The 24447-nt window shown below is 50.8% G+C and overlaps 2 protein-coding genes and 1 long non-coding RNA gene across 20 annotated transcripts in view; 1 reads left to right on the forward strand and 2 right to left on the reverse strand.

The window, feature by feature from the left end:
- EXOSC5 (exosome component 5) overlaps positions 1 to 4220 on the reverse strand; it is a 31176-nt gene extending 26956 nt beyond the window's left edge. For all 4 annotated transcript variants that reach the window (XR_013410724.1, XR_013410722.1, XR_013410723.1 and 1 more), the window contains exon 1: positions 4008 to 4220. Coding sequence is in view for 1 of the 4 variants with exons in the window: in XM_015124026.3 (XP_014979512.2) it covers positions 4008 to 4155 (148 nt within the window). In the remaining 3 variants the exon portion in view is untranslated. The remainder of the gene's footprint in view (positions 1 to 4007) is intronic.
- Positions 4221 to 4642: 422 nt separating this feature from the next.
- BCKDHA (branched chain keto acid dehydrogenase E1 subunit alpha) overlaps positions 4643 to 24447 on the forward strand; it is a 30362-nt gene continuing 10557 nt past the window's right edge. For 14 of the 15 annotated variants that reach the window (XR_013410712.1, XR_013410714.1, XR_013410713.1 and 11 more), the window contains exons 1-4: positions 4643 to 4760; positions 17803 to 17982; positions 18087 to 18173; positions 23781 to 23889. Coding sequence is in view for 12 of the 15 variants with exons in the window: in XM_077983041.1 (XP_077839167.1) it covers positions 4653 to 4760; positions 17803 to 17982; positions 18087 to 18173; positions 23781 to 23889 (484 nt within the window). In the remaining 3 variants the exon portion in view is untranslated. The remainder of the gene's footprint in view (positions 4761 to 17802; positions 17983 to 18086; positions 18174 to 23780; positions 23890 to 24447) is intronic. The other variant, XM_077983049.1, reaches the window with a different exon arrangement.
- LOC144337552 (uncharacterized) lies at positions 20431 to 23460 on the reverse strand. Its single transcript, XR_013410759.1, has 2 exons — positions 23401 to 23460; positions 20431 to 22087 (listed from the first exon to the last, which is right to left on the reverse strand). It is a non-coding gene; the product is annotated as an uncharacterized LOC144337552 (long non-coding RNA).

Here is a 24447-nt window from a genome sequence, read left to right on the forward strand (position 1 = left end):
CAAAGGACACAATTCAAAGAGAACACTTAGAACACTGCGGGGCTCATGCTGAGTGCGCAACAGACTTTAGCTGATATTATTAACATTCATCCATTCATCCATTCAGGCATTCAGGCAGGGTCTCACTCTCATTGCCCAGGCTGGAGTGCAGTGGTGCCATCACAGCTCATTGCAGCCTCAACCTTCTGGGCTCAAGCGATCCTCCTGCCTCAGCCTCTCAAGTAGCTGGAACTCCAGGCACGTGCCACCATGCCTGGGTAATTTTTGTATTTTTAGTGAAGAGGGGATTTTGCCATGTTGCTCAGGCAGGTTGCGAACTCCTGGGCAACTGTAATCCCAAGGTGCTAGGATTACAGGTGTGAGCCACCATGCCTAGCCCTGATATTAGTAACTTTCTTTTTTTTTGAGATGGAGTCTCGCTCTGTTGCTCAGGCTGGAGTGCAGTGGCGTGATCTCGGCTCACTGCAACCTCTGCCTCCCGGGTTCAAGCAGTTCTCCTGCCTCAGCCTACTGAGTAGCTGGGATTACAGGTTCAAGTCACCATGCCCAGTTAATTTTTTTATTTTTAGCAGAGACTGGGTTTCACCATGTTGGTTAGGCTGGTCTCGAACTCCTGACCTCATGATCTGCCCGCCTCGGCCTCCCAAAGTGCTGGGATTACAGACATGAGCCACCATGCCCGGCCACTATTAGTAACTTTTAACAGGAAGTTCTTCCTGAAAGCTAACCATCCTCCCTCTTACTGTCACTGCTCTCAACTTCTCTTTGCAAAGGTTCCCCAGCCCAGCTCTTCCCTTAGGCACTGGTCCCCAAATTCTGCACCAGTCCAGTCTGGACACCTGAGAAAGGAATAATATCTGGAATGAATCCTGATTCCTGCTTATTTCCCCAGAAGCTATAAATGGGGTACAGGAGGTAAGACCGAAGAAATAAATAGCCTGGCTTCTAGTACTGTCTGCTGTAATCCCAGCACTTTGGGAGGCTGAGGTGGGTGGATCACCTGCGGTCAGGAGTTTGAGACCATCCTGGCCAACATGGTGAAACCCCATCTCTACTAAAAATACAAAAATTGGCTGGGCATGGTGGTGGGTGCCTGTAATCTCAGCTACTCGGGAGGCCGAGGCAGAATTGCTGGAACCGGGGAGGCGGAGGTTGCAGTGAGCCGAGATGGCACCATTCCACTCCAGCCTGGACAATAACAGCGAGACTCCGTCTCAAAAAAAAAAAAAAAAAAAAAAAAAAACCCAAAACATTTGAGGCCAGACATGGTGCCTCACACCTGTAATCCCAGCACTCTGGAGGCCCAGGTGGGAGGACTGCTCGAGGCCAGGAGTTTGAGACCTGCCTGAGCAACATAGCAAGACTCCTGTCTCTATTTTCTTTTTTGAGACAAAGTTTCCCTCTGTCACCCAGGAGGCTGGAGTGCAGTTGTGCAATCTCAGCTCACTGCAACCTCCGCCTCCCAGGCTCAAGTGATTCTCGTGCCTCAGCCTCCAGAGTAGCTGAGATTATAGGTGCGTGCCACCTTGTCCGACTAATTTTTGTATTTTTAGTAGAGACGGGTTTTCACCATGTTGGCCAGGCTGGTCTCAGAACTCCTGACCTCGACTGGGCGAGGTGGCTCACGCCTGTAATCCCAGCAATTTGGGAGGCCGAGGCGGGTGGATCACGAGGTCAGGAGTTCAAGATCAGTCTGGCCAACATGGTGAAACCCCGTCTCTACTAAAAACTACAAAAATTAGCTGGGCGTGGGAGCACACGCCTGTGGTCCTGGCTACTCGGGAGGCTGAGGCAGAAGAATCGCTGGAACCTGGGAGGTGGAGGTTGCAGTGAGCCACGATCGCTTCACTGCACTCTAGCCTGGGTGACAGGGCGAGACTCTGTGTCAAAAAAAAAAAAAGAATTACTGACCTCAGGTGATCTACCCTCATCGGCCTCCCAAGGTGCTTGGATTACCGGTGTGAGCAACCCATGTGAGCAACTGCGCCCGGCCCCTTCTTAATTCTTAGGTTCGAAGAAACTTGAGGTATCTCAATTCAGCATAAGTGCTAAGCCTGAGGGAGGGTCCGGGAAGGTCCCTGGTTAAGGCGGTATTTCCTGGGATGCCCAATTTGCCCTTACACGGAAGGTGTGCTTAGTTCCAGGAAAAACTGCCCTGAGGACTGGAGAAACCAAAATAGAACTCGCCTCTGGCTCCAGATGAACTGCCTGTGTTTCGCCTGAGCACAAGAGTCCCTCCCCTCTCACCTTCTTCAAGACGTGGCTCCAGCAATTCTCTCCCCTGTTGACCCCACAACCATCTTCAATTCCTGCCCCACTTATCTGATCCTCTTACAGCAAAACTCCTGAACAGCTGTCTATTCTTCCTTTCCTGTGACCCCACCACTCCACTGCGGCAGCTCAACATCGTCACCACTGACCTCCAAATGATCAACCCTCCATTGACCCGGCTGTCAGTAAGGCCGAAACAGCTGTCAGCCCTCACATCTCAGACACGCTCTTCTCTTGGCCCCAGGTCACCACCCTCTCCCGGTTTCCCCCTAAGTCTCTGGGCGTTCCTTCTGAGTCTCCTTTAGCTTGCTTGTCACAAGTCCCTGACTGCTCAAGTTGGAAGGCCTAGGGCTTGGTCCTGGGACCTCTTTTCCATCTACACTGACTTCGTTCAGTCAATAGGCTGAAATACCATATATACAGCCAGAGAGTTCCAAATTGCCTATGTCCAGCTTGGGTCTCTCTCCTGATTTCCAGACTTGTACAGATCTGGGCAGAAACCTTAGTTATGCCTGACTCTTTTTCCTCGCACTCAAACCAAACTATAGGTAAGTTTTGTCCGTTTTACTTTCAAACTACATCCAGAATCTCATCACCTCCACTACTCCTGTTCTGGCTGGAGCCACCATCACCTCCCTGTTTTCCCCCATACTCCCCACAATCAACACAGCAGCCAGATTTTGTTAAAATGTATTGGGGCTGGGCGTGGTGGCTGGTACCTATATGAGCACTTTGGGAGGAGGACTGCTTGAGTCCAGGAGTTCAAGACCAACCTGGGCAACATCGTGAGACCCTGTCTCAAAATTTTTTTTTTTTTTTTGAGACATTATCTTGTTTTGTCGTGCACACTGGAGTACAATGGCACAATCTTGGCTCACTGCAACTTCTGCCTCCTGGGTTCAAGAGATTCTCCTGCCTCAGCCTCCCCAGTAGCTGGGATTACAGGCGCCCACCACCATGCCTGGCTAATTTTTGTACTTTTAGTAGAGTCGGGGTTTCGCCATGTTGGCCAGGCTGGTCTCGAACTCCTGACCTCAGGTGATCCACCCGCCTTGGCCTCCCAAAGTGTGGGGATTACAGGCGTGAGCCACTGTGCCCAGCCTCCTGTCTCAAACGTTAAAGAGAAATATTCTTGGAGTTAATCTGGTTCTGAGAGTTATTTAGCTAGGGGAAGGGGATATTTGCCCTATAGGTAAGACTTGCCCTAATCTTAGGGATATTTACTCCTGTGGAGAGATGCAGTGAGGTAGCGGTGGGGATGTATTTTTCAACCCAGGGCAGTGACATTATCTTCAATTTGAGGAGTATTTACGTGGGTGAAAGATCCGCCACAGTCCAGAGTATGCAAATTGACAGGTTTGCGTCAGTCCGGGATGCAAGGACCTAGCGGGCGTGTGTGTGGGGCGGGCGGGGGCGGGGGTGAGGAGGAGGAACCTAGTTAAGGGCGATATTTACCCTGGTGAGGTGATTTTCCCTATTCTGAAATATCAATTCTTGCGGGGACGGTCTGCCCCGCCTGTCATTCTCAGACATATTTACAAAGATGGAGCTATCTTCTCCTTTCTAGTCGTGAGGGAGAGATGTATGTATCCCTGCGTATGTAGTAGTATTCAATCGGACAAGAAATCATGTATCAACGCAGGAGTGACATTTACCAGCTGGTATCATGGGGAGATGGGCACTCCGTTGCACGGTACATGGTAGTCCCTCTCCAAAAGACCTGGGTAAGTTCTTACCTTGCAGGAAGGAAGCAGAGCCATCTGGCCGCGACAGCAGGTTCTGTTCGCAGGCAAAGTGCCGGAGGCTGCAGCCGGGACCCCGAGGGCTGCACCCTGTTCCAATTTCAGCGCGGATTTTGGCGTCAGTATGCATCTCCTCCTCCATCGCGCCGACCCCACGTGCGGCTGCGATTATCACTTCCGCCCGGCAGCGCGCGCTGCGAACACTCTGCGTAACCATTGCGCACGCGCTGGGCTCGGCCGTCAGTCCTGGCGTCCGCACGTGGCTTAGCGTTTACCAACAATCTGGCTCCGCCCAGTCCCACCTCCTAACTCTGGCAACGCCATTGGACAGTTGAGAACAGGAGGCAGGCCTTGGCAGTGACCTGTTTTACTCTGGGCCCCCGGGCCCTAAATCCCTGAGGCCGTGGTCAGGTTGCCCTCTTCTTTGCCTGTTACAGGAGTAACTACAATGAGGCGACTGGGGAAAATTTTGGGTAGATAGGTTTTCTTCTCCAAATCTCTGTGCATTCTATCTACAACAGAATGGGAAGAAGGTGATTTTCTTGTCAGATGGTGCTGGAGTTTGTGTCAGGCACATAAAGGGGCAGCCCCGAATCTAGCCTACGTGAGTGCCCTACCGCTGAGTGGTTGCTAGCCAAGATGGCGGTAGCGATCGCTGCGGCGAGGGTCTGGCGGCCAAACCGAGGCCTGAGCCAGGCTGCCCTCTTGCTGCTGTGGCGGCCTGGGGCTCGGGGACTGGCTAGATCTGTGAGTACCTGGGCCCCAGGGGGTTTTCCCAAAGGGGATTAGGGATGTAAAGGCTATCTTCAGAGTGTGGGGTCCCTGAAGGATATGAAGGAAGGGCTGTCACAGAAGGGAAAAAGAGTGGGAGACCCCTTGGAGAAGACACCGAAGGGAAGATCTGCCACTTCCTTAGAAGAAAAGAACTTCCACTTCTTCAGGAGAGGACAAAACCCGTTTGCAACTTCTTTGTGGGCCCTGAGGAAGGGAGACGACTTGAAGAGAGGGATGGGAGTTCCTTATTTATTTATTTAGTTAGTTTTTGAGGCGGAGTCTGGAGTGCAGTGGCCGGATCTCAGCTCACTGCAAGCTCTGCCTCCCGGATTCACGCCGTTCTCCTGCCTCAGCCTCCCGAGTAGCTGGGACTACAGGCGCCCGCCGCCACCCCCGGCTAATTTTTTTTTTTTGCATTTTTAGTAGAGACGGGGTTTCACTGTGTTAGCCAGGATGGTCTCGATCTCCTGACCTCGTGATCCGCCCACCTCGGCCTCCCAAAGTGCTGGAATTACAGGCGTGAGCCAGCGCGCCCGGCCGGGGGTTCCTTATTAACTGCCACTCGTATTCAGGGGAGGTTCCTTGGAGGGACAGGGGAAGACCGCGAGACCTTTTCCCTCAGGCTTTGGAGAATGAAACTGACTTTATAAAGGAGAGACTTTCTTCTGGGCAAAGATCCCTCTTCAAGAAGAAGAAAGAAGAGAGCAAGTCCCCTTATCGCAGGCTGCATAGGGCCTTGTATTTCTTTGCTCCTTTGCCACAATTCTGATTTTAAAATGAATTGTGTAAAAATTTTGTTTGGTTCCTGTGTCTCCTGATCGAATATCAAGACAGGGAACTCGTGTGTTCTGGACACTGTACAGAGGAGATGATTAATATTTGTTGAGTTAATGAGGGGAAAAACGGAGGGACAGAGGTACAGATAGGGCACTTTGCCCACATTTCTTAGAAACACTTGAGAAGGCTTTGTTTCTTGTCAAAAGGGTCACAATCCCTTCAGGTGGATGCTGTCAAAATTACACTGCAAAAAACCTGGGTGGAAGCCTCTCTTTAGAGGGGGAGAGGCAAGGGGTTGCAGAAGAGCTTTGAACTACATTTGACAGATAGGAGAGTAGTGGTTACATGGGTGGGTTCATGTCCTTGCTCTGCCACTTTCCACTTGTGTATTGGGCAACGGACTGCACCTCTCTGGATCTATGGACCTAATTTCCCTCTCTAAAATATTAACAGTGGCCACCTCATAGGACTGTGAAAAATTAATATGTAAAATGCTAAGGACTGGACCTGGCACATCATAAGGGCAATAGGAATGTTGGTCATTGTTGATAGTGAGGGTAGAGGGAAAGGACAGAAACTGACGTTGGAGATGGGGAGAAGAAAAGGGTGACCTTGGGAAGGCCTGGACTGGTGAGGCCCTGCGGAAAAAAATCTTAAAAGATCTTGTGAGGTTGAGTCTGATCCTCTGATCCCCAATCCATAAGGAGGAGAAGATGGAATCTGTAGAAAGAAGCTCTGGGTAGGGGGACAAACGGGAGGAGGGTGAAGAGGATGGGCCAGGAGTAGGACGTAGTAGGTATCTAGGAATGGAGTCACTTGAAACAGGTAAATGCAGAAGGGCTGCAGGAGCAAGATGTGGGTAGGGCAGTCTCCTGCCTTTGGGCTGGAGACCTTTTCACTTTTTTTTTTTTGGAGCAGTTCATATCCTCCACCGCTGATCTCAGTCCCAGGAGCCTATTGGCTGGGCAACTGGGGCGGGAAGTGGGCAGGACTGGGGCAGGGTAGGGAAAGGTCATTTAAGGCTGATTAAATCTTTCTCTCCTGTCTCAATCTCCTGATTACCTTTCCTCTTGCTTCCCCTCCTTCATTTGTGGTGAGGAATGGGGAGGGAAGAAGTCCCTACTTTTAATTTTTTAATATATCTTTAAATTTGTATTATCTTAGAGTTATTGTTTTTTCCCCTTTATTTCTCCCACCTGTTCTTTCTCTCTTCTTTCTTTCCTCTCCTTCTCTTCTCCTCTCCTCCTCCCCTCCCCTCTCCTTTTTCTTTTCTTGTCTTGTCTCGTCTTGTCTCTTCTCTTTTGTTGCTCTCTTTCTTTCTGTACCTCTTTCTCTCTTTTCTTTTTCTTTTTTTTTTTTTTTCTTTTTCTTTTCCTTTTTTTTGAGACAGAGTTTCGCTCTCTTGCCCAGGCTGGAGTGCAGTGGTGTAATCTTGGCTTACTGCAACCTCTGCCCACTGGGTTCAAGCAATTCTCCTGCCTCAGCCTCCCTAGTAGCTGGGATTACAGGCGTGCACTATCACGCCTGGCTAATTTTTGTATTTTTGGTAGAGATGGGGTTTCACTATGTTGTCCAGGCTGGTCTCGAACTTCTGGCCTCAAGTGATCCACCTGTCGGCCTTGAAAGTCATGAGCCACTGCACCCAGCCTTTTCTTTCTTTTTTTGAGACAAGGTCTCACTCTGTTGCCTAGGCTGGAGTGAGTGCAGTGGTATGATCATGGCTCACTGCAGCCTCAACCTCCTGGGCTCAAGCAATCCCCCCACCTCAGCCTCCTAAGTAGCTGGGACCACAGGCACATGCTACCATGCCTGGCTGATTTTTAATTTTTTTTTTTTTTTTTTTTTTTGAGATGGAGTCTTGCTCTGTTGCCGAGGCTGGAGTGCATTGGCACAATCTTGGCTCACTGCAACCTCCACCTCCCAGGTTCAAGTGATTCTCCTGCCTCAGCCTCCTGAGTAGCTGGGACTACTGGCGTGCACCACTGTACCCAGTTAATTTTTGTATTTTTAGTAGGGATGGAGTTTCACCATGTTGACCAGGCTGGTCTTGAACTCCTGACCTCAGATGATCTGCCCGCCTTGGCCTCCCAAAGTGCTGGGATTACAGGCATGAGCCATCGCGCCCGGCCGCGCCCAGCTAATTTTTAAATCTTTGTAGAGATGGAGTTTTGCCATGTTGTCCAGGCTGATCTCGAACTCCTGGACTCAGGCAATCTTCCTGCCTCAGCCTCCCAAAATGCAGGATGACAAGGGTGAGCCACCTTGTCTGGGCATATTATTCAATTATGAGTTTAAGTAGCCACAAGTGGGCTGGGCGCGGTGGTTCACGCCTGTAATCCCAGCATTTTGAGAGGTCAAGGTGGGCAGGTTGCGTGAGGTCAGGAGTTCGAGACCAGCCTGGCCAACATGGTGAAACCCTGTCTCTACTAAAAATACAAAAAAATTAGCCTGGCATGGTGGCGTGTGCCTGTAATCCCAGCTACTTGGTAGGCCAAGGCAGAAGAATTGCTTGAACCTGGGAGGTGGAGGTTGCAGTGAGCTGAGATCGCGCCACTATTCCCCAGCCTAGGTGACAGAGCAGCCCTTTGTCTCAAAAATAAAATTAATAGCCCAAGTGGTTGGTGGCTGCCATATTAGATGGTGCAGGGTTTTTTGTTTTGTTTTGTTTTTTGTTTTTTTTTTGCGATGGAGTTTTGCTCTTACTGCCTAGACTGGAGTGCAATGGCAGGGTCTTGGCTCACTACAACCTCCTCTTCCTGGGTTCAAGCGATTCTCCTGCCTTATCCTCCCGAGTAGCTAGGATTACAGGCAAGCACCACTATGCCTGGCTAATTTTGTATTTTTAGTAGAGATGTGGTTTCTCCATGTTGGTCAGGCTGGTCCCGACCTCAGGTGATCCACCCACCTCGGCCTCCCAGAGTGCTGGGATTACAGGTGTGAGCCACTGCGCCTGGTTAAGATCATGCAGTTTTTTCCAGGTGGAGATGAAGAAATAGTCAGGGAAAGGTTGAGAGGCTGTATAGTTGTGGACAGATTGGATTGAATTACTGGGTTCACTGAGGAAGGTCGGATTAGAAGGAGGGGTGGGGCTGCTTTACTTGTCCCTGACTTCTTGCCCCTCCTCTGCCCACTCCTTCATTGAATACCATGCTGCCCTGCAGATGTGTTTGCCTGATTTTCACCTCCCTTCCTGTCTCTGTTATCATAGCAGATGTTTTAGTGCTCAGGGAAAGGAGGAGGAAGGAAACTCAGATTGTCAAGGAATCGTGAGTCAGTTTCTCAGCCACTACCCCAGGCCTGGGCTTGGCTAAGTCATTTCACCTCTCTGACCCTGGCTAGTGCGGTGAGTAGAGTCCCTATCCTGTTGGAAGTCAGGAAGCACCTGGAGCTCGGCCTGTGCTAATTATCAGTGACTTTATTTCTGTGACCCAGCTCATCAGGGGCAGCCTATCTGGGGGTTCCAGTGCCCTGTGCAGTATCTCTAAGTGGTAGGTACTCAATTTGTGTATTAGTCCGTTCTCAGGCTGCTAATAAAAACACACCCAAGACTGGGTAATTTATAAAGAAAAAGAGGTTTATTGGACTCACAGTTCCACATGGCTGGGGAAGCCTCACAAGCATGGTGGAAGGCGAATGAGGAGCAAAGTCACATCTTACATGGTGGCAGGCAGACAGAGTGTTTGCAGGGGAACTCCCCTTTATAAAACAATCAGATCTTGGGAGACTTATTCACTATCACGACAACAGCACATGAAAGATCCACCCCCGCCGGGCGCGGTGGCTCAAGCCTGTAATCCCAGCACTTTGGGAGGCCGAGACGGGCGGATTATGAGGTCGGGAGATCGAGACCATCCTGGCTAACACGGTGAAACCCTGTCTCTACTAAAAAATACAAAAAACTAGCCAGGCGAGGTGGCGGGTGCCTGTAGTCCCAGCTACTCAGGAGGCTGAGGCAGGAGAATGGCATAAACCCGGGAGGCGGAGCTTGCAGTGAGCTGAGATCCGGCCACTGCTCTCTAGTCTAGGCGACAGAGCGAGACTCTGTCTCAAAAAAAAAAAGGATCCACCCCCATGATTCAGTTACCTCCCACTGGCTCCCTCCCACGACATGTGGGAATTATGGGAGCTACAATTCAAGATGAGATTTGAGTGGGGACACAGCCAAACCATATCAGTGTGTATTGTGGGATGAATGAAGATGGTCATTACGGTCTTCTAAGTGTATGATGGGTCCATCTCTTACTTGGTAGTGTGTTAAGAAACCTGGCCTCCTTTTTCACATCTTGAAGTGCTGTATGGTTTACAATGCCAACTCTAATTTTTTATTATGTTTAATACACCAATAGTGCAAGGCCTTTATTGGTAGTACTCGCCTATTACAGGTGGAGAGACTGAGGCTCAGAGGTGAGGTCTGAACTTGGAGCTCTGGACTCCAAAGCCCATTTTCTTTTCATGGTACCAGGCTGCTAGGAGGAGAAAGGATGGAGCGTAGATTCAAGTCTTGTAGCATCCTTCTTAGTCCAGTATTGGCTTATTTTATTTTATGTTTTTTTGAGATGGAGTCTTGCTCTGTCACCCAGGCTGAGTGTGGTGGCGTAATTTCTGTTCACTGCAACCTCCACCTCCTGGGTTCAAGCGATTGTCCTGCCTCAGCCTCTCGAGTAGCTGGGACTACAGGTACATGCCAGCATGTCCAGCTAAATTTTATATTTTTAATAGAGACACGGTTTCACCACGTTGGCCAGGCTGGTCTCGAACTCCTGGCCTCAACTGATCCACCCGCCTTGGCCTCCCAAAGTGCTGGGGTTACAGGTGTGAGCCACCACATGTGGCCAGGCAGGTGATTTTTCTTGTCTTTCCCTCTTTCCACTTCAGTCCCCCTGGCCATCTTTCCCTTCCTTGAATGTGCCTCCTCCCGCCTGGAGGCCTTTGTAGGTATGAGGTCCTTCAGATGATGGCTGACATGACAATTCCTCAGGGAAGCGTTCCAGACCCCAAACACCAGGTCTCTGTCTGTGAAACAGGGACAGTGGTACCTGCCTAATCTGCACGCCTTTCCCTTCTCATGAGATATCCTGGGAAGGGGGGCTCAACTCTTTACTCTGTTTTAGGGCAGAGTGCCTTTGAGCTCTGGAGAGAGTGGGTTTGGATGGCCTTAGCTACCCTCGATACAGAGGACTTGGAGTTAACTGGCACCATCCACAAAGCCTTGCATGCACTGGACCTGAACAAGTCGCTTAGCCCTTCGGAGCCTCACCTACCACCTGTCTTTGATGGAGTTGTGATAACAGTGCCTGTCCTGCCTGGATACCTTATGGGTTCAGTGAGCACATAGGCGTAAATAAAGTGTTGAGTGGCACCTCGGCATGTAGTTATTCTCTGATTGACCTCTAGCAGCCGCGTCAGTCTTCAGGGTCCCAGGCTGCCAGGCTTTCTTCTCTTGTCTTGGAGCGTTTGTTGTTCCCTAGGACTGAAATGTTCTGACCCCTCGGTTCAACTCCCCCTTCTCTAGGAAGCTTTCCCAGGTGTGCCATCTGATGCTGGTGCTTGCTGGAGGGGTACTATCTGATGCTAGCTGGTGAGGCATTCCTGCCAGAGCTGCGGCAGATACTTTCCCCACCTCTCCACCAGCCTGTGAGGTGGATGCCATCTCCACGAGGGCACGCAGGTCCACAGAGACTGGCTCCTGTCCAAGGCCACGTGACTGGAAAGAGACAGAACCCAATTCAACAACTGTCAGTTTAGCCCTGGAGGCCCTCATCCTACCTCCCACATGGGTAACCACTATACATCTTGCCTCCTCTGAAATCTCCGTTTTTTTTTTTTTTTTTAATTTTAAAATTTTGTGTGTATGTATGTATTTACTTATTTATTTGCTGCTGTTGTTATTGTTTTGAGACAGAGTCTTGCTTTGTTGTCGCCCAGGCTGGAGTGCAGTGGGGCGATCTTGGCTCACTGCAACCTCTGCCACCTCAGCTCAAGCGATTCTCGTGCCTCAGTCTCCCGAGTAGCTGGGACTACAGACATGCATCACCATGCCTGGCTAATATTTGTGTCTTTAGTAGAGATAGGGTTTCGCCATGTTGACCAGGCTGATCTTGAACTCCTGGCTTCGAGCGAACTGCCTGCCCTGGCCTCCCAAAGTGTTGAGATTAATGTGAGCCACTGTGCCTGGCCAAAATTTCATTATTTATTTATTTATGTGTGTATGTATTTATTTATTTATTTGAGATGGAGTCTCACTCTGTCACCCAGGCTGGAGTGCAGTGGCACCATCTTGGCTCACTGCAACCTCCACCTCCCAGGTCCAAGCGATTCTCCTGCCTCAGCCTCCTGAGTAGCTGGAACTACAGGTGCATGCCACCACACCTGGCTAATTTTTGTATTTTTAGTAGAGATGGGGTTTCACCATCGTGATCAGTCTGATAGGCTGGTCACGAACTCCTGACCTTAAGTGATCCACCTGCCTCAGCCTCCCAAAGTGCTGGGATTAAAGGCGTGAGCCACCGCGCCCAGCCATATTATTTCTTTATTTTCATTTGGCTTATCTGTCAGCTTGACACTTACTTATTTTTTTAGGCTACTCAGGTGAAGCAATGTGAGTAAGATCACCTCTTGATTGTAACTTGTGTGTTCAGTGTTTGTCATTCATCCCTCCCTGTCTCCAGCCCTCAATTCAGGGCATGATTTGGAGCAAATGTTCAGTATCTGTTTAACAAGAACAATCATGAGAAATACATATTCGCTACTCGTGTTTATGAAACACTCATTATGTGCCAGGCACTGGGCTGAGCAGTCCACACAGGTCACCTCAGTTAATCCTCATGACAACCCATGAGGTAAGTACTTATACCACCCTCGGTGTACACAGGAGGAAACTGAGGCTCGGAGTTTTTCTTTAAAAAAAGTTTTCTTTTTTTTTTTTTCCTTGAGACAGGTCTTACCTTGTCACCCAGGCTGGAGTGCAGTGGCGTGATCTTGGCTCACTGCAGCCTCTTGGGCTTCAGGGATCCTCCCACCTTAGCCCCTCGAGTAGTTGGGGAGTGCAGGTGTGCACCACCATGCCCAGCTAATTTTTTGTAGGGCCCCCTTGGCCTCCCAAAGTGCTGGTATTACAAGCGTGAACCACCACACCCGGCCTTAAATTTTATTTATTTATTTATTTATTTATTTAATTGTTTTGTAGAGATGAGGTCTCACTATGTTTCTCAGGCTGGCCTCGAACTCCTGGACTCAAGTGATCCTCTTGCCTCAGCCTCCACAGTAGCTAGAATTACAGGCGTCTGCCACTGCTCTTGGCTCAGGGAGTGTATGTCACACAATCAGTCAGCGGTCTGCTCAGTTAGAGTCCATGCGCTTAGCCATGGTGCCTTCAAATGACTCCACCAGGGCCACCCCAGTACTTCCTGGGCAGACCAGACCATCCAGGGTGGGCAGGTTGTGCTTTCCTGCGTGGTGGGAGAGGACATGGCATGAAGCTTTGTGTAAATCTGTGCAGCCTCTGCCGTTGTAAATCACTGGGCCACCAGGACAGACTACCCCCATCCCCTACCAAAAACTAGAAGAACGGATGGGTGGAGTCGCATCCTTCCTCTGTAGGCATCTGACCACCCACTCCCATTATGGAGCATTTCCTCAGGACCAGGGCGGTGCGGAGCCCTTTGCATAGCTCACTGAATTGGTGCAACCCTGGGGCTGGGGACTACCGTCATCTCCACCAGCCCAGCAAAAAGGGGAGGAGGGTACAGCCAAGGTCCAGCTCCAGTATATGGAGCACACTGGGGTGCCATGAAGATAGCCGTCCAGCCTCTAGAGGCTGACAGTCCTGCCCTGACACCCTGGTTTGTTTTCAGACTCTGGCCTCCCCTCTTAGTGCCCATCTGAAGACTTCAGCCTTTGGTCTTCTTCCATCAGCATGCCGTCTCCCCTGTGCCTCAGTCTCCCTCTCTGGAGTATCTGCTGGTGCCATAGTTTGGTTTTATTGTTCTCTGAGACAGGGTATCACTTTGTTGCCCAGGCTGGAATGCACTGGTGCAGTCATGGCTCACTGCAGCCTTGACCTTCTGGGCTCAAGCCATCCTCTCACCTCAGGCTCCTGCAACTCCAGTATCTGGACTACACGTACATGCCACCATTTCCAGCTAATTTTATTTTATTTATTGTTTATTTATTTATTTATTTAATTTATTTTTAGATAGAGTCTCACTCTTGTCACCCAGGCTGGAGTGCAATGGCACCATCTCGGATCACTGTAACCTCTGCCTCTCAGGTTCAAGCCATTCTCCTGCCTCAGCCTCCCAAGTAGCTGGGATTACAGGTACCTACCATCATGCACGGCTATTTTTTGTATTTTTAGTAGAGACAGGGTTTCACCACGTTGGCCAGGCTGGTCTCGACCTCCTGACCTCAGGTGATCCGCCCTCCTTGGCCTCCCAAGGTGCTGGGATTATAGGCGTGAGCCACTATGCCCAGCCTTCCTGGCTGATTTTACAATTTTTCAGAGACAGGGGTTTTGCCTAGGCTGGTCTCGAACCCCTGGCCTTAAGTAATCCTCCTACCTCAGCCTCCCAAAGTACTGGGATTACAGGCATGAGCCGCTGCACATTGCCACAGTTTGATTTTAAAATCCACTTTAAGGTACAATTAGTTCTCCCCAGCTCCTCTTTTCCCCATCCTCATAAAGCGTAGTCACTTCCCTTTCTCCCACTTCTCACCTTCCTAGGTTTTGTTTTTCTCTCTTACCAAGTTTTGAGTATGTAATACATCCCAGATCAGTGCTGGAACCGCTTGTGTGAGTTAACAGCTTTTCATGTGGCGTTCTGCAGCCTTCTTACAGATAAGGAAATTCAGAGAGATGAAGTGTTTTTGCAGAGAGCCACACGATGAGCTAAGAAATTGGAACCCAGGGCATTTGAACTCCAGAGCCAGGGAACTTAACCGCCCATTCATGCATTCACTCAGGAATTCCCTCTTGAGTGCCTGTTGTGAAGGCAACCTGGACGCTGTCTCTGCCTTCCTGGGATTGTGGTGTGTGTAGGAGAGAGACAAGAAACAAAAGAATCTTCTAAGTCAGTTTCTGGCTTGCTGGGTACTCAGAAGGGGGAAGCGATGTGCTGCAAGAGGCCGGCTGCTTCCTCCTCACAAGGGGAGGCCTATGGTGACATTGCCAGGCCTGAATCTGCCCTGCCATTGGGAGTGTAATTTCCTCACGACTACAAATGCAAATAAACACACACACTGAACATGCTACCCCGCTGGAACTGTTGACGGCTTGTTCACTGCAGTTAAAGGAAGATGGAGGAACACATTTGAGCACCCATGTGTGAGATCCAGCTCGTGGCAAACCCCGCCCTTCTTTAACGTCTGTGGGAAGTGAAGCCACCATTACTGACCTCGGAGGAATCCCGGAAGTAGTGGGAAGAAAAGTCGCAGATATTTGAAAATCAGGCTGCAGGGGTAGTTGGGGTGAGGAGCATGGACGTCTATGAGCCTGAATCTCAGCCTCGCCCAGGTTAGAAGCCCAGTCCTGATGTAATTTTTTTTTTTTTTGAGACAGGGTCTCACTTTGTCCCCTAGGCTGGAGTGTGGTGGCACACTCTCAGCTCACTACAGCCTCGTCCTTCCAGGTTCAAGCATTCCTCCTGCCTCAGCCTCCCAAGTAGCTGGGACCACAGGTGTGTGTCACCATACCTTTCTAATGTTTGTATTTTTTTGTAGAGACCAGGTTTCTCACTGTTGCCCAGGCTGGTCTCAAACTCCTGAGCTCATGTGATCCTCCTGCCTTGGCCTTCCAAAGTGCCAGGATTACAGGCGTAAGCCACTGTGCCCAGCCCAATTTTTTTTTTTTTTTTTTTTAAATTTGTGGTCTGGTACAGGTTATTTTACCTACCCAGGCCTCAGTTTCCTCATCTACTCAAGGGCAATGGTAGATAATCCCCCTCACAAATTCCCCGGGGAGTCAGTAGGCTTGTGCATGCCAGACACAGCTGGCTTACAACAGGTGCTTCATAAGGGGGAGCTGTTGCAACGTCTTGGCAAGTTCTAGGCTGCCTAGCTCCAGAGCTAAGAGTCCCAGTGAGTTCATATCCCTTTGAGCATTTATAGGCTTCTCACAGGTCCCCTGGACTTTTTCAGCCACTCCTCATCTGACCTGAGGAGGTGTGATGTCCTTGCAGGACTCCTCCAGCCCCTCTGAACTTTTCTTTTGTTTGAGACAGCATCTTGCTCTGTTGCCCAGGCTGGAGTGCAGTGGTGTGATCAAGGCTTACTGCAACCTCCACCTCCTGGGCTCAAGCGAGTCTTCCACCTCAGCCTTCCAAGCAGCTGGAACTACAGGTGTATGTTACCATGCCTGGATAATGTTTAAAATTTTTTGTAGAGATATGATCTCAGGCCGGTCTTGAACTCCTGGGCTCAAGTAATTGTTGAGCCCAAAGTGTTGGGATTACAGATGTGAGCCACCTTGCCAGGCGCTGAGCTCCTTCTGTCTTCCATGAAGGATACACTGTTCCTCGCCTTTTGTCTTTTTTTGTGTGTATGTCGCAGGGTCTCTGTTGCCCAGGCTGGGATGTGGTGGTGCGATCTGGGCTTACTGCAACCTCTGCCTCCCAGATTCAAGTGATTCTCCTGCCTCAACCTCTTGAGTAGTTGGGATTACAGGTGTGCGCAAGCCCGCCCAGCTAATTTTTGTATTATTGGTAGACGTGGGGTTTCACCATGTTGACCAGGCTGGTCTCGGCCTCTTGAAGTGTTAGGGTTACAGGCGTGAGCCACTGTGCCTGGCCACTTTTGTCTTTTGCATGTTCTGATCCCCTTGCCTGGAATGCGCTTTCGCTGCCTCCTGGTTATCCCTCAGGTTTCAGCTCTAACATCACTTCCCCAGGGAAGCCTTACCCTCCCTCTTCTGCTGTAGGATAATATGAACCACTGTCATCATTACTTGTTCAGCGTCCGCCCTCCCTGTTAGGCAGCAAGGACAGATATCTTGCCTGTCTTAGGCCCCCAGAACCCAGCACACGGCTTGGAACATGTCAGGTGCTCCAACATTTGTTGAATGAGTCAGTCTGGGCTCGCAGAGGGAGCTGGGACCAGAGTAGAGTGGACACTGAAGCGTGTGTAGCAGTTTGCCAGGCAATAGGGAAAGAGACCTTCTCGTGAAGCAAGCAGAGATGAGAGGGAGAAATGAGAATAGCTAAGATTGTTTTGAGCATTTGTTATGTGGCTTACAGATACTTTGCTGAACATTTTATTCACATGATCTTGTTGAAGCCTCTCATTTCCATGAGGGGTTCTCAATTTTTATAGACAAGGAAGAGGACACATGAAGAGGGAAGTTATTTTGCCATATCACCCACTAAGGGATTTTTTTTTTTTTTTTTGAGATGGAGTCTCACTGTCATCAGGCTAGAGTGCTGTGGCGCAATCTCGGCTCACTGCAACTCCCCGCCTCCCGGGTTCAAGTGATTCTCCTGCCTCAGCCTCTTGAGTAGCTGGGACTACAGGCATGTGCCACCACATCCGGCTAATTTTTCTATTTTTAGTGGGTACAGGGTTTCGCCATGTTAGCCATGTTGATCTCGAACTCCTGACCTCAAGTGATTCACCTGCCTCGGCCTCCCAAAGCCAGTAAGGGATTTGAACCTAGGCAGTCTGACTCTTAAGAGCTCAAAGACTTAAGCTCTGTCCTGAGTAGCTTCGCTGGTGTATGGTATAGGGGTCAGAAGAGAGCCTGTCTGGATCCCTAGAGGGCATCCTGCAGTGGGCGTGTGTGTCTGTGATCACAGTGGGAGAGAGAGAGGAGGGGGCATCTGTGGCCAGAATGGGGAGGCCTTGAATACCAGGATGAAGAGTTTGGGCCTATGATAATGAGAATAGAAGTAGCTGCCAGTATGAAGAGTTTGGGCCTATGGTAATGAGAATAGTAATAGGTACCAGTTCTTGACTTTCCGGCCACTTTATTGAGTCATTTAATCTCACAACAGTTCTATGGGATAGGTGTTACTGTTTTCATCCCGGTTTTTCAGATGGGGAAACTGAGACACAGAAGTTGTAGTCTGTTGCCCAAGGTGTCGCAGTGAGAAAGTACTGGAGTTGGGCCTCAGACCCTGCGAGTCAGGCTCCAGCGTTCACTGGGGCCATGTGCTCAACCACCATGCCGCCTGCCTGCCGCCGGGGTTGAGCCAGCTGAAACCTGGGTGCTGCTTCTGATGTGGGTGTTCTCCTTTGCTCTCTCCCCCAGCACCCGCACAGGCAGCAGCAGCAGTTCTCATCTCTGGATGACAAGCCCCAGTTCCCAGGGGCCTCGGCTGAGTTTATAGACAAGTTGGAATTCATCCAGCCCAATGTTATCTCTGGAATCCCCATCTACCGTGTCATGGACCGGCAAGGCCAGATCATCAACCCCAGCGAGGACCCCCACGTGAGAGGCGACCTTCCCCACTTCCCATGCCCCCCATGCCCAGGCCCCTTGCCTGTCTCCTCTCTGGTCCCAACCGCCCCACGTCTGTCTGCCTCCACCCGCAGCTGCCAAAGGAGAAGGTGCTGAAGCTCTACAAGAGCATGACACTGCTTAACACCATGGACCGCATCCTCTATGAGTCTCAGCGGCAGGTGCGTGGGGACAGGCCTGGGGGCAGGGGGCTGGAATTACCTGAGGTCCCCTACCTGTGTTTGGGCCAAAGGATGGCTCTCAAGGAGGAGAGATTCTTTTTTGGGGGGGGTTCCATAGAGTTCGGAGGGTTCTCTCGGGACTCTGGAGGAAAAGTGTGAGAGCAGTCCTGCCCTAGGGCAGAAGGATGGACCTGATCACTAAAAACACCTACTGTGTGCCTGGCTGGGGGCTTGCCTGTGCTGGGAGAGGGCAGGGAGAAGGCCTGACAGCCCTTCCTCTTGGAAACACACGGTCCTGAGAAACAGGGTGGGTCCCCATTGCTTCCTGGAGTGCTCCAGGGGACCACCCTAGGCCCATGTGGAATGTGCTATGATCCCCTGATAAATCCTAGTATCAGGGGACAAGGATCCAGTCAAGCCAGTGTCAACAAAGAGGGAAGTTATTGACTCAAATTACCATACCTCCAGAGGGTCCTCTTTTGGGGCACAGCTGGATCCAGGGGGCTCAAAAGCTGTCATTAGACCTTCTCTCGCTCTGTTCTCCTTTGCCTTGGCTTTCTTCCTCTCCAGGTGGTGGTAGGCTCTGGCAGCTCCTGGCTCATGCAGAGTAGGTAGGCAGAGAGAAAGGGTGTAGGGTACAGGCTCTGAAGCAAGTCTGTAAGACTGAAGTCCTAGTTCTGCCCCTTTCTAGCTCTGTGGTCTTGGGAAAGTTGTTTAGAACTTCAGTGCTTCAGTTTTCTATTTTATTTTATTTTATTTTTAAAATTGTATTTATTTCTTATTTTATTTATTTAATTTTATTTTGTTTATTTTTATTTATTTTATTTTATTTTATTTTATTTTTTGAGGCAGAGTCTAGCTGTGTTGCCCAGGCTGGAGTGCAGTGGCACGATCTTGGCTCACTGCAACCCCTGCCTCCTGGGTTGATTCTCCCGCCTCAGCCTCTTGAGTAGCTGGCACCCACCACCACACCCAGCTAATTTTTGAATTTTTAGTAGAGATGGGGTTTCGCCATGTTGGCCAGGCTGGCCTCAAACTCCTGACCTCAGGTGATCTGCCTGCCTCAGCCTTCCAAAGTACTGGGATTACAGGCATAAGCCACTGCACCCGGCCTAGTTTATTTTATTTATTTCATTTTATTTTATTAGTTTATACGGGGTCTCACTCTGTCTCCCAGACTGTTGTGTGGTGGTGCACTTGTAGCTCACTGTAGCCGTGACCTCCTGGTCTCAAGCGATCCTCCTGCCTTGGCCTCCCTAACAGCTGAAACTATAGTCATGGACCACCATTCCCGGCTAATGTTTTTAATTTTTTGTAGAGATGGGATCTTGCGTTGTTGCCCAGGCTGGTCTTGAACTCCTGGGCTCAAGTGAGCCTCCCACCTTGGCACCTCCCAAAGTGCCATCACGCCCAGCCAGTGCTTTGGTTTTCTTATCTGCACCTGCCTCATGAGGTTGGCATGAGGGTTGATGGTGGAATATGGCCTTAGGAACAGCAAAACTGGCATTTAGCTACCACTTAATATTAGCTTCTTCTTATTTACGATGATCCTATCCATCTTGCAATTATTATCCTTTCCACTTAGCAGTGGAAAGAGAATCGTCTTTGACAGTTCAGCACAAGGCCCAGAACTGGCACTCATTGGCCAAGCTTTGGTTGTAGACCCTGTCATGAACCAATAACTGTGACTGATTGGCCAAGCCCAGGCTATGTGCCCCGCCAGGAACTGAGGGAGAAGAGGAGTAGAGTCCATCTCCCAGGCCACAGAGATGGAGGGCGGGGCTGGGGGTTCCTCTGAGAAAAGTGGGAAGCTTGTTGGGCAGGCAGGCCCTTGGATGTCCGCCATTCTCGTGGGGTCAGGACCTCTCCAGGGCTTGGGAATTTGCATTTGTGTCAAGTGCCCAGGTGACCCTGTTGTGGACACTGCGTGGATTCGGGCAGGCAGCCCACTCCCAGACTTTCTCATTCACAGGAATCCTATGCATGGGTTCGCCGAGTTAGGGTAGTGTCTTCACCCTGCCCAGAAACTTCCCTGGGCGTCCAGCGGCCACAGGAGCAAGTCCAGCCCTTCCTGGCCACCCTGCCTGCCTGTTCTCCTGTGGCTTGGTGCTCTCTGCTCCTCTCTCCACAGCCTCAGTGCCAGGCCATACCACCCCTGCACGCATAGGCTCCCTCCTGCCCCGCTGTGAGTTGCACACACGGGCTTTGGAGTCCAGTGGGCTTGGGTCCAGTCACACCTGTGGCTTCGGACAGGTGATTTTTCTTGTCTTTGCCTCAGTTTCCTCATTGTTTTAAAGAATGAGGCTAACGATAAAACCACCCTAAAGGGCAGGGGTAGAAATTCTGTGAGACATAGCAAGTAGGGTTCGTGCCTATTGGCTGACACAGAGGAAGCTCTCAGTAAGGTCACCTCACCCGTCACCGTGCGGCCTGCTTCTGTTAGGACTGTGTTCAGCTGTGAGTTACAGACCTCTTTCCTGCTCCAAAAACAAAACAAAACAAAACAAAAAATGAAACAAAACAAAAAAACACACACACACACACAAAACCCCAAACCCTAACAAATAAAAACAAAAGCAGTAGCCTATACAGATGAGTAATTTCTTCTTTTGAATGAAAGAAACCTGGGCCGGGCCCAGTGGCTCATAGTAATGCCAGCATTTTGGGAGGCCAAGGTGGGTGGATCACCTGAGGTCAGGAGTTTGAGATCAGTCTGGCCAACATGGCAAAACCCCATCTTTACTAAAAACACATAAAATAGCCGGGCATGGTGGTGCATGCCTGTAGTCCCAGCTACTCAGGAGGCTGAGGTGGGAGAATCACTTAAGCCTGGGAGGCAGAGGTTGCAGTGAGCCAAGATCACACCACTGTATTCCGGCCTGGGCTAAAGAGTGAGCCTTTGTCTCAAAAAAAAAAAAAAAATTCTGGAAACAGGTGGTCTGGGGCAGGTCTGGTGGCACCATGATGTCATTGGACACCCAGTTTTCTTTCATTGCTTAGATCTGCCACTCATAGCATTGGCTTCTACCTTCTCTGAGGTCCCCTCATGAGCCAAAATGGTTGCTGAAGCTCTCTCCATCACGCCTCATTCTAGGCAGGAAGTAGAGGGAAGGTGGAAGGCCAGACATGGCACATCCCAGCCATCACACCCCCCTACCTTTTTAGAGCTTTCTGGGTAGTCCCACCTAGTAACATCTGCATACATTTCATGGGCCACTCGTAGCTGCAGGGGAGACTGAGAAATGTATTAATAATCCTTTAGTCCAGGCAGTTGCTGCCTGCGGGAGATTGAGACCTCTGTTAACAGAGGAGGGGAATAGGATACTGGGAAGGCAAGCAGGAGCCTCTGCCAGTAGCCCGGAGTCCTGATCCTCAGTGGGCTGGTTGCAGGCTCCTCCCCACGCTAACCTGGACAGTCCTGCCAGGCCCTCAGTACTCAGCGCCACCCACTCACTTGGCACTGGAATGTGCATTAACTTTTAATTGGCTCCCCACTTGGATGAAAGCACACATTCATCAGTTTCCCCCACAGCAACGGGAAAGCCAGGCCTGGGAACACACGGAGGAGGGCACTGCCGAGCCGTGAGGTGCACTGACCCCGGGGTGTCCCTAAGGTGCTGTCCAGGCTGCCTTTGTTGCGCTTTACACATGGCCCTGTGTGATCTCATGTGCATCCGTATGCCAGGGCTGCCCAGAGCCCTGTCCAGACTGCTTGTCAGAGCCCTGCTTGGCTTCTCGCCCTGGATGTCCCACAGCAAACTAATCCTGTCTGAACTTGACCTCGACATCTTCCTCCCAGGCGTGCTCCTTTGCCTCACCTAGTCCGTTTCTCAGTGAAGGGCACCACCATCCACCCGCTCGCCCACACCAGAAACCTCATCTCATCCCTGTCTCCTCCCTTCCCCTTGCTATCCCTTTCTCCCCTCTCATTCCCTCTGTAGATATTTCTTTTTTTTTTTTTATTTTCGAGACGCAGTTTTGCTCTTGTTGCCCAGTGCAATGGCAGAATCTCGGCTCACCGCCTCCCTGGTTCAAGCGAGTCTCCTGTCTCAGTCTTCTGAGTAGCTGGGATTACAGGCATGCCCCAGCACACCTGGCTAATTTTGTATTTTTAGTGGAGATGGGGTTTCTCCATGTTGGTCAGGCTGGTCTCAAACTCCCAACCTCAGGTGATCTGCCCGCCTCGGCCTCCCAAAATGCTAGGATTATAGATATGAGCTACCGCACCAAGCTATAGATACTTCCTTTCTTTTATGTTATTTTTGTTTATTTATTTAGAGACGGAATCTCCCTCTTTCGCCCAGGCTGGAATGCAATGGCGCAATCTCGGCCCACTGCAACCTCTACTTCCCAGGTTCAAGAGATTCTCCTGCCTCAGTCCCCCAAATAGCTGGGATTACAGGCGCCCATCACCACACCTGGCTAATTTTTGTATTTTTAGTAGAGATGGGGTTTCACCATGTTGGCCAGGCTACTCTCGAACTCCTGACCTCAAGTGATCCACCTGCCGTGACCTCCCAAAGTACTAGGATTACAGGCGTGAGCCACCACGCCTAGCCTGTCTGTAGATAACTTCCTTAGGAACTGCTCAGCTGCTCAGCAGCACACTTTGGGACCCAGCCCCGTCCTCTCTCTGCTTCACTGTTGTTGGTGAGCTGGTCTTCGTGCTCTGCTTGTGGCCTTGTGTTCTCAGCATGGCTGCTGCATGTCCAGGCTTCTTGGCTGTCTGCAAGGCAGGAAGAAGTTGGGAGTGGATGGGGCTGGCACCAGCAGCAGTGGTCTCTTCTATCCAGAAAGCAAAAGCAGACTTCCACTGAAATCTCTGGCTAAAACTGTGTCGCACGGCCACCTCTGGCTGCAAGGGAGGCCAGTAACCTGAGCGCATGTCTTTTCGAGGCTCAGAATAGGGGATTTGGGAGAAGGAAGCTGGGCACTGATGTGGCCAGCTGACAGGGTCTGCTGCCCCCTAGCACAGCCAACTCAGCTTCCTCAGACACATCCACCTGCTCCTCTCCCGCCTCCCCCTGCTACCAAGCTGGGCCTCTGTCCCCTCTCTCCTGGCTCACTGCAGTCAGCCTTGATGGTTCCATCCATTTCCCTCACTGCAGCCTGAGAGCAATTCTGAAACACAGGTCTGACCACATTGCTCCCTTGAGAAGACCTGTTGGCAGGTTACCACCATTCCCAGAGTAAAATCAATGTATCGTTCCCTTTGTTATCTGGGTACCACCTTCCTCTCCCTCCTCATCTTTCCCCACCCCTACCACTATACATCCCAGCCCTTCGGTCCTCACGGTCTAGCATTCCCTCTGCCTGGAACCCTCCACCCACCCCATCTTTGTTCATTGGTCCTTGCTGATGCCCTTCCCTGGTGGAAAAGGTGCTTCCTTTGGGCTCCTATCACAGCACCTCGATCCCTCTGGCAGTTCTAAGCAGTCTGGCAGCATCTCCATAAAGGCAGGAACCCTAGCATGGCCTGGCCCAGGACTGGCCTTCAGGCAGGCTGCAAATTCACGGAGGTGTCAGAAGCTGGGTAGGGTTTGGATGGCTCTCTGTCATTGCCCAGCATAACCAAGTGTGGGCCCCCGGTCCCCCCTCCACCCCCAGGGCCGGATCTCCTTCTACATGACCAACTATGGCGAGGAGGGCACGCACGTGGGGAGTGCCGCCGCCCTGGACAACACAGACCTGGTGTTTGGCCAGTACCGGGAGGCAGGTACGTCTGTCTGTGGTTTGGCCCTGTGGTCCCCATTGAGGTGTACAAGTTAGTCTGAGTGTTCTTCCAGGAGCAGCACAGTGCCAGGAAGGTCTAAGGAGCTGGAAGAAGAGCTTTCCAAGCCAGAAAGAGACAAGCCAGGGTCAGGACTCTGGAGGGGGGCGGTCTTCCCACTCTGAAGGCTGGAAAGTGTAGTGGCTCAGGGTCTGTGCTCTTAACCCTTTGTTACCAGTTGTCAGGTTTCGGGCACATCACTTCCCTTCTCTGAGCCTCAGTTTTCTAATCTCCAGAAGAGCGATTATGATGGTGCCTGCATCCAAGGGTCGCTGGGAGGATGCAGTGAGGTCGGCGCTCGCTGTGGGTATGGTCTGTGCTGGAGACCCTGTCTGCCTGGTTCAGGGATCCTCTGGCCCCTCCTCAGGTGCTGTATCCTTCAGGGAGCAGGAGCAGGTGGAAGAACCTTGACGGACCTGAGTGCGGTGCAAGATCAGAGGGGCCCGGCAGGCCTGGATGAGTGAAAGGAAGGAAGGGTCAAAGACCAGGAATGAAGAAAATCAT

The sequence above is a fragment of the Macaca mulatta genome, chromosome 19 (genome assembly GCF_049350105.2).
Source record: "Macaca mulatta isolate MMU2019108-1 chromosome 19, T2T-MMU8v2.0, whole genome shotgun sequence".
NCBI classification, from domain to species: Eukaryota; Metazoa; Chordata; class Mammalia; order Primates; family Cercopithecidae; genus Macaca; species Macaca mulatta.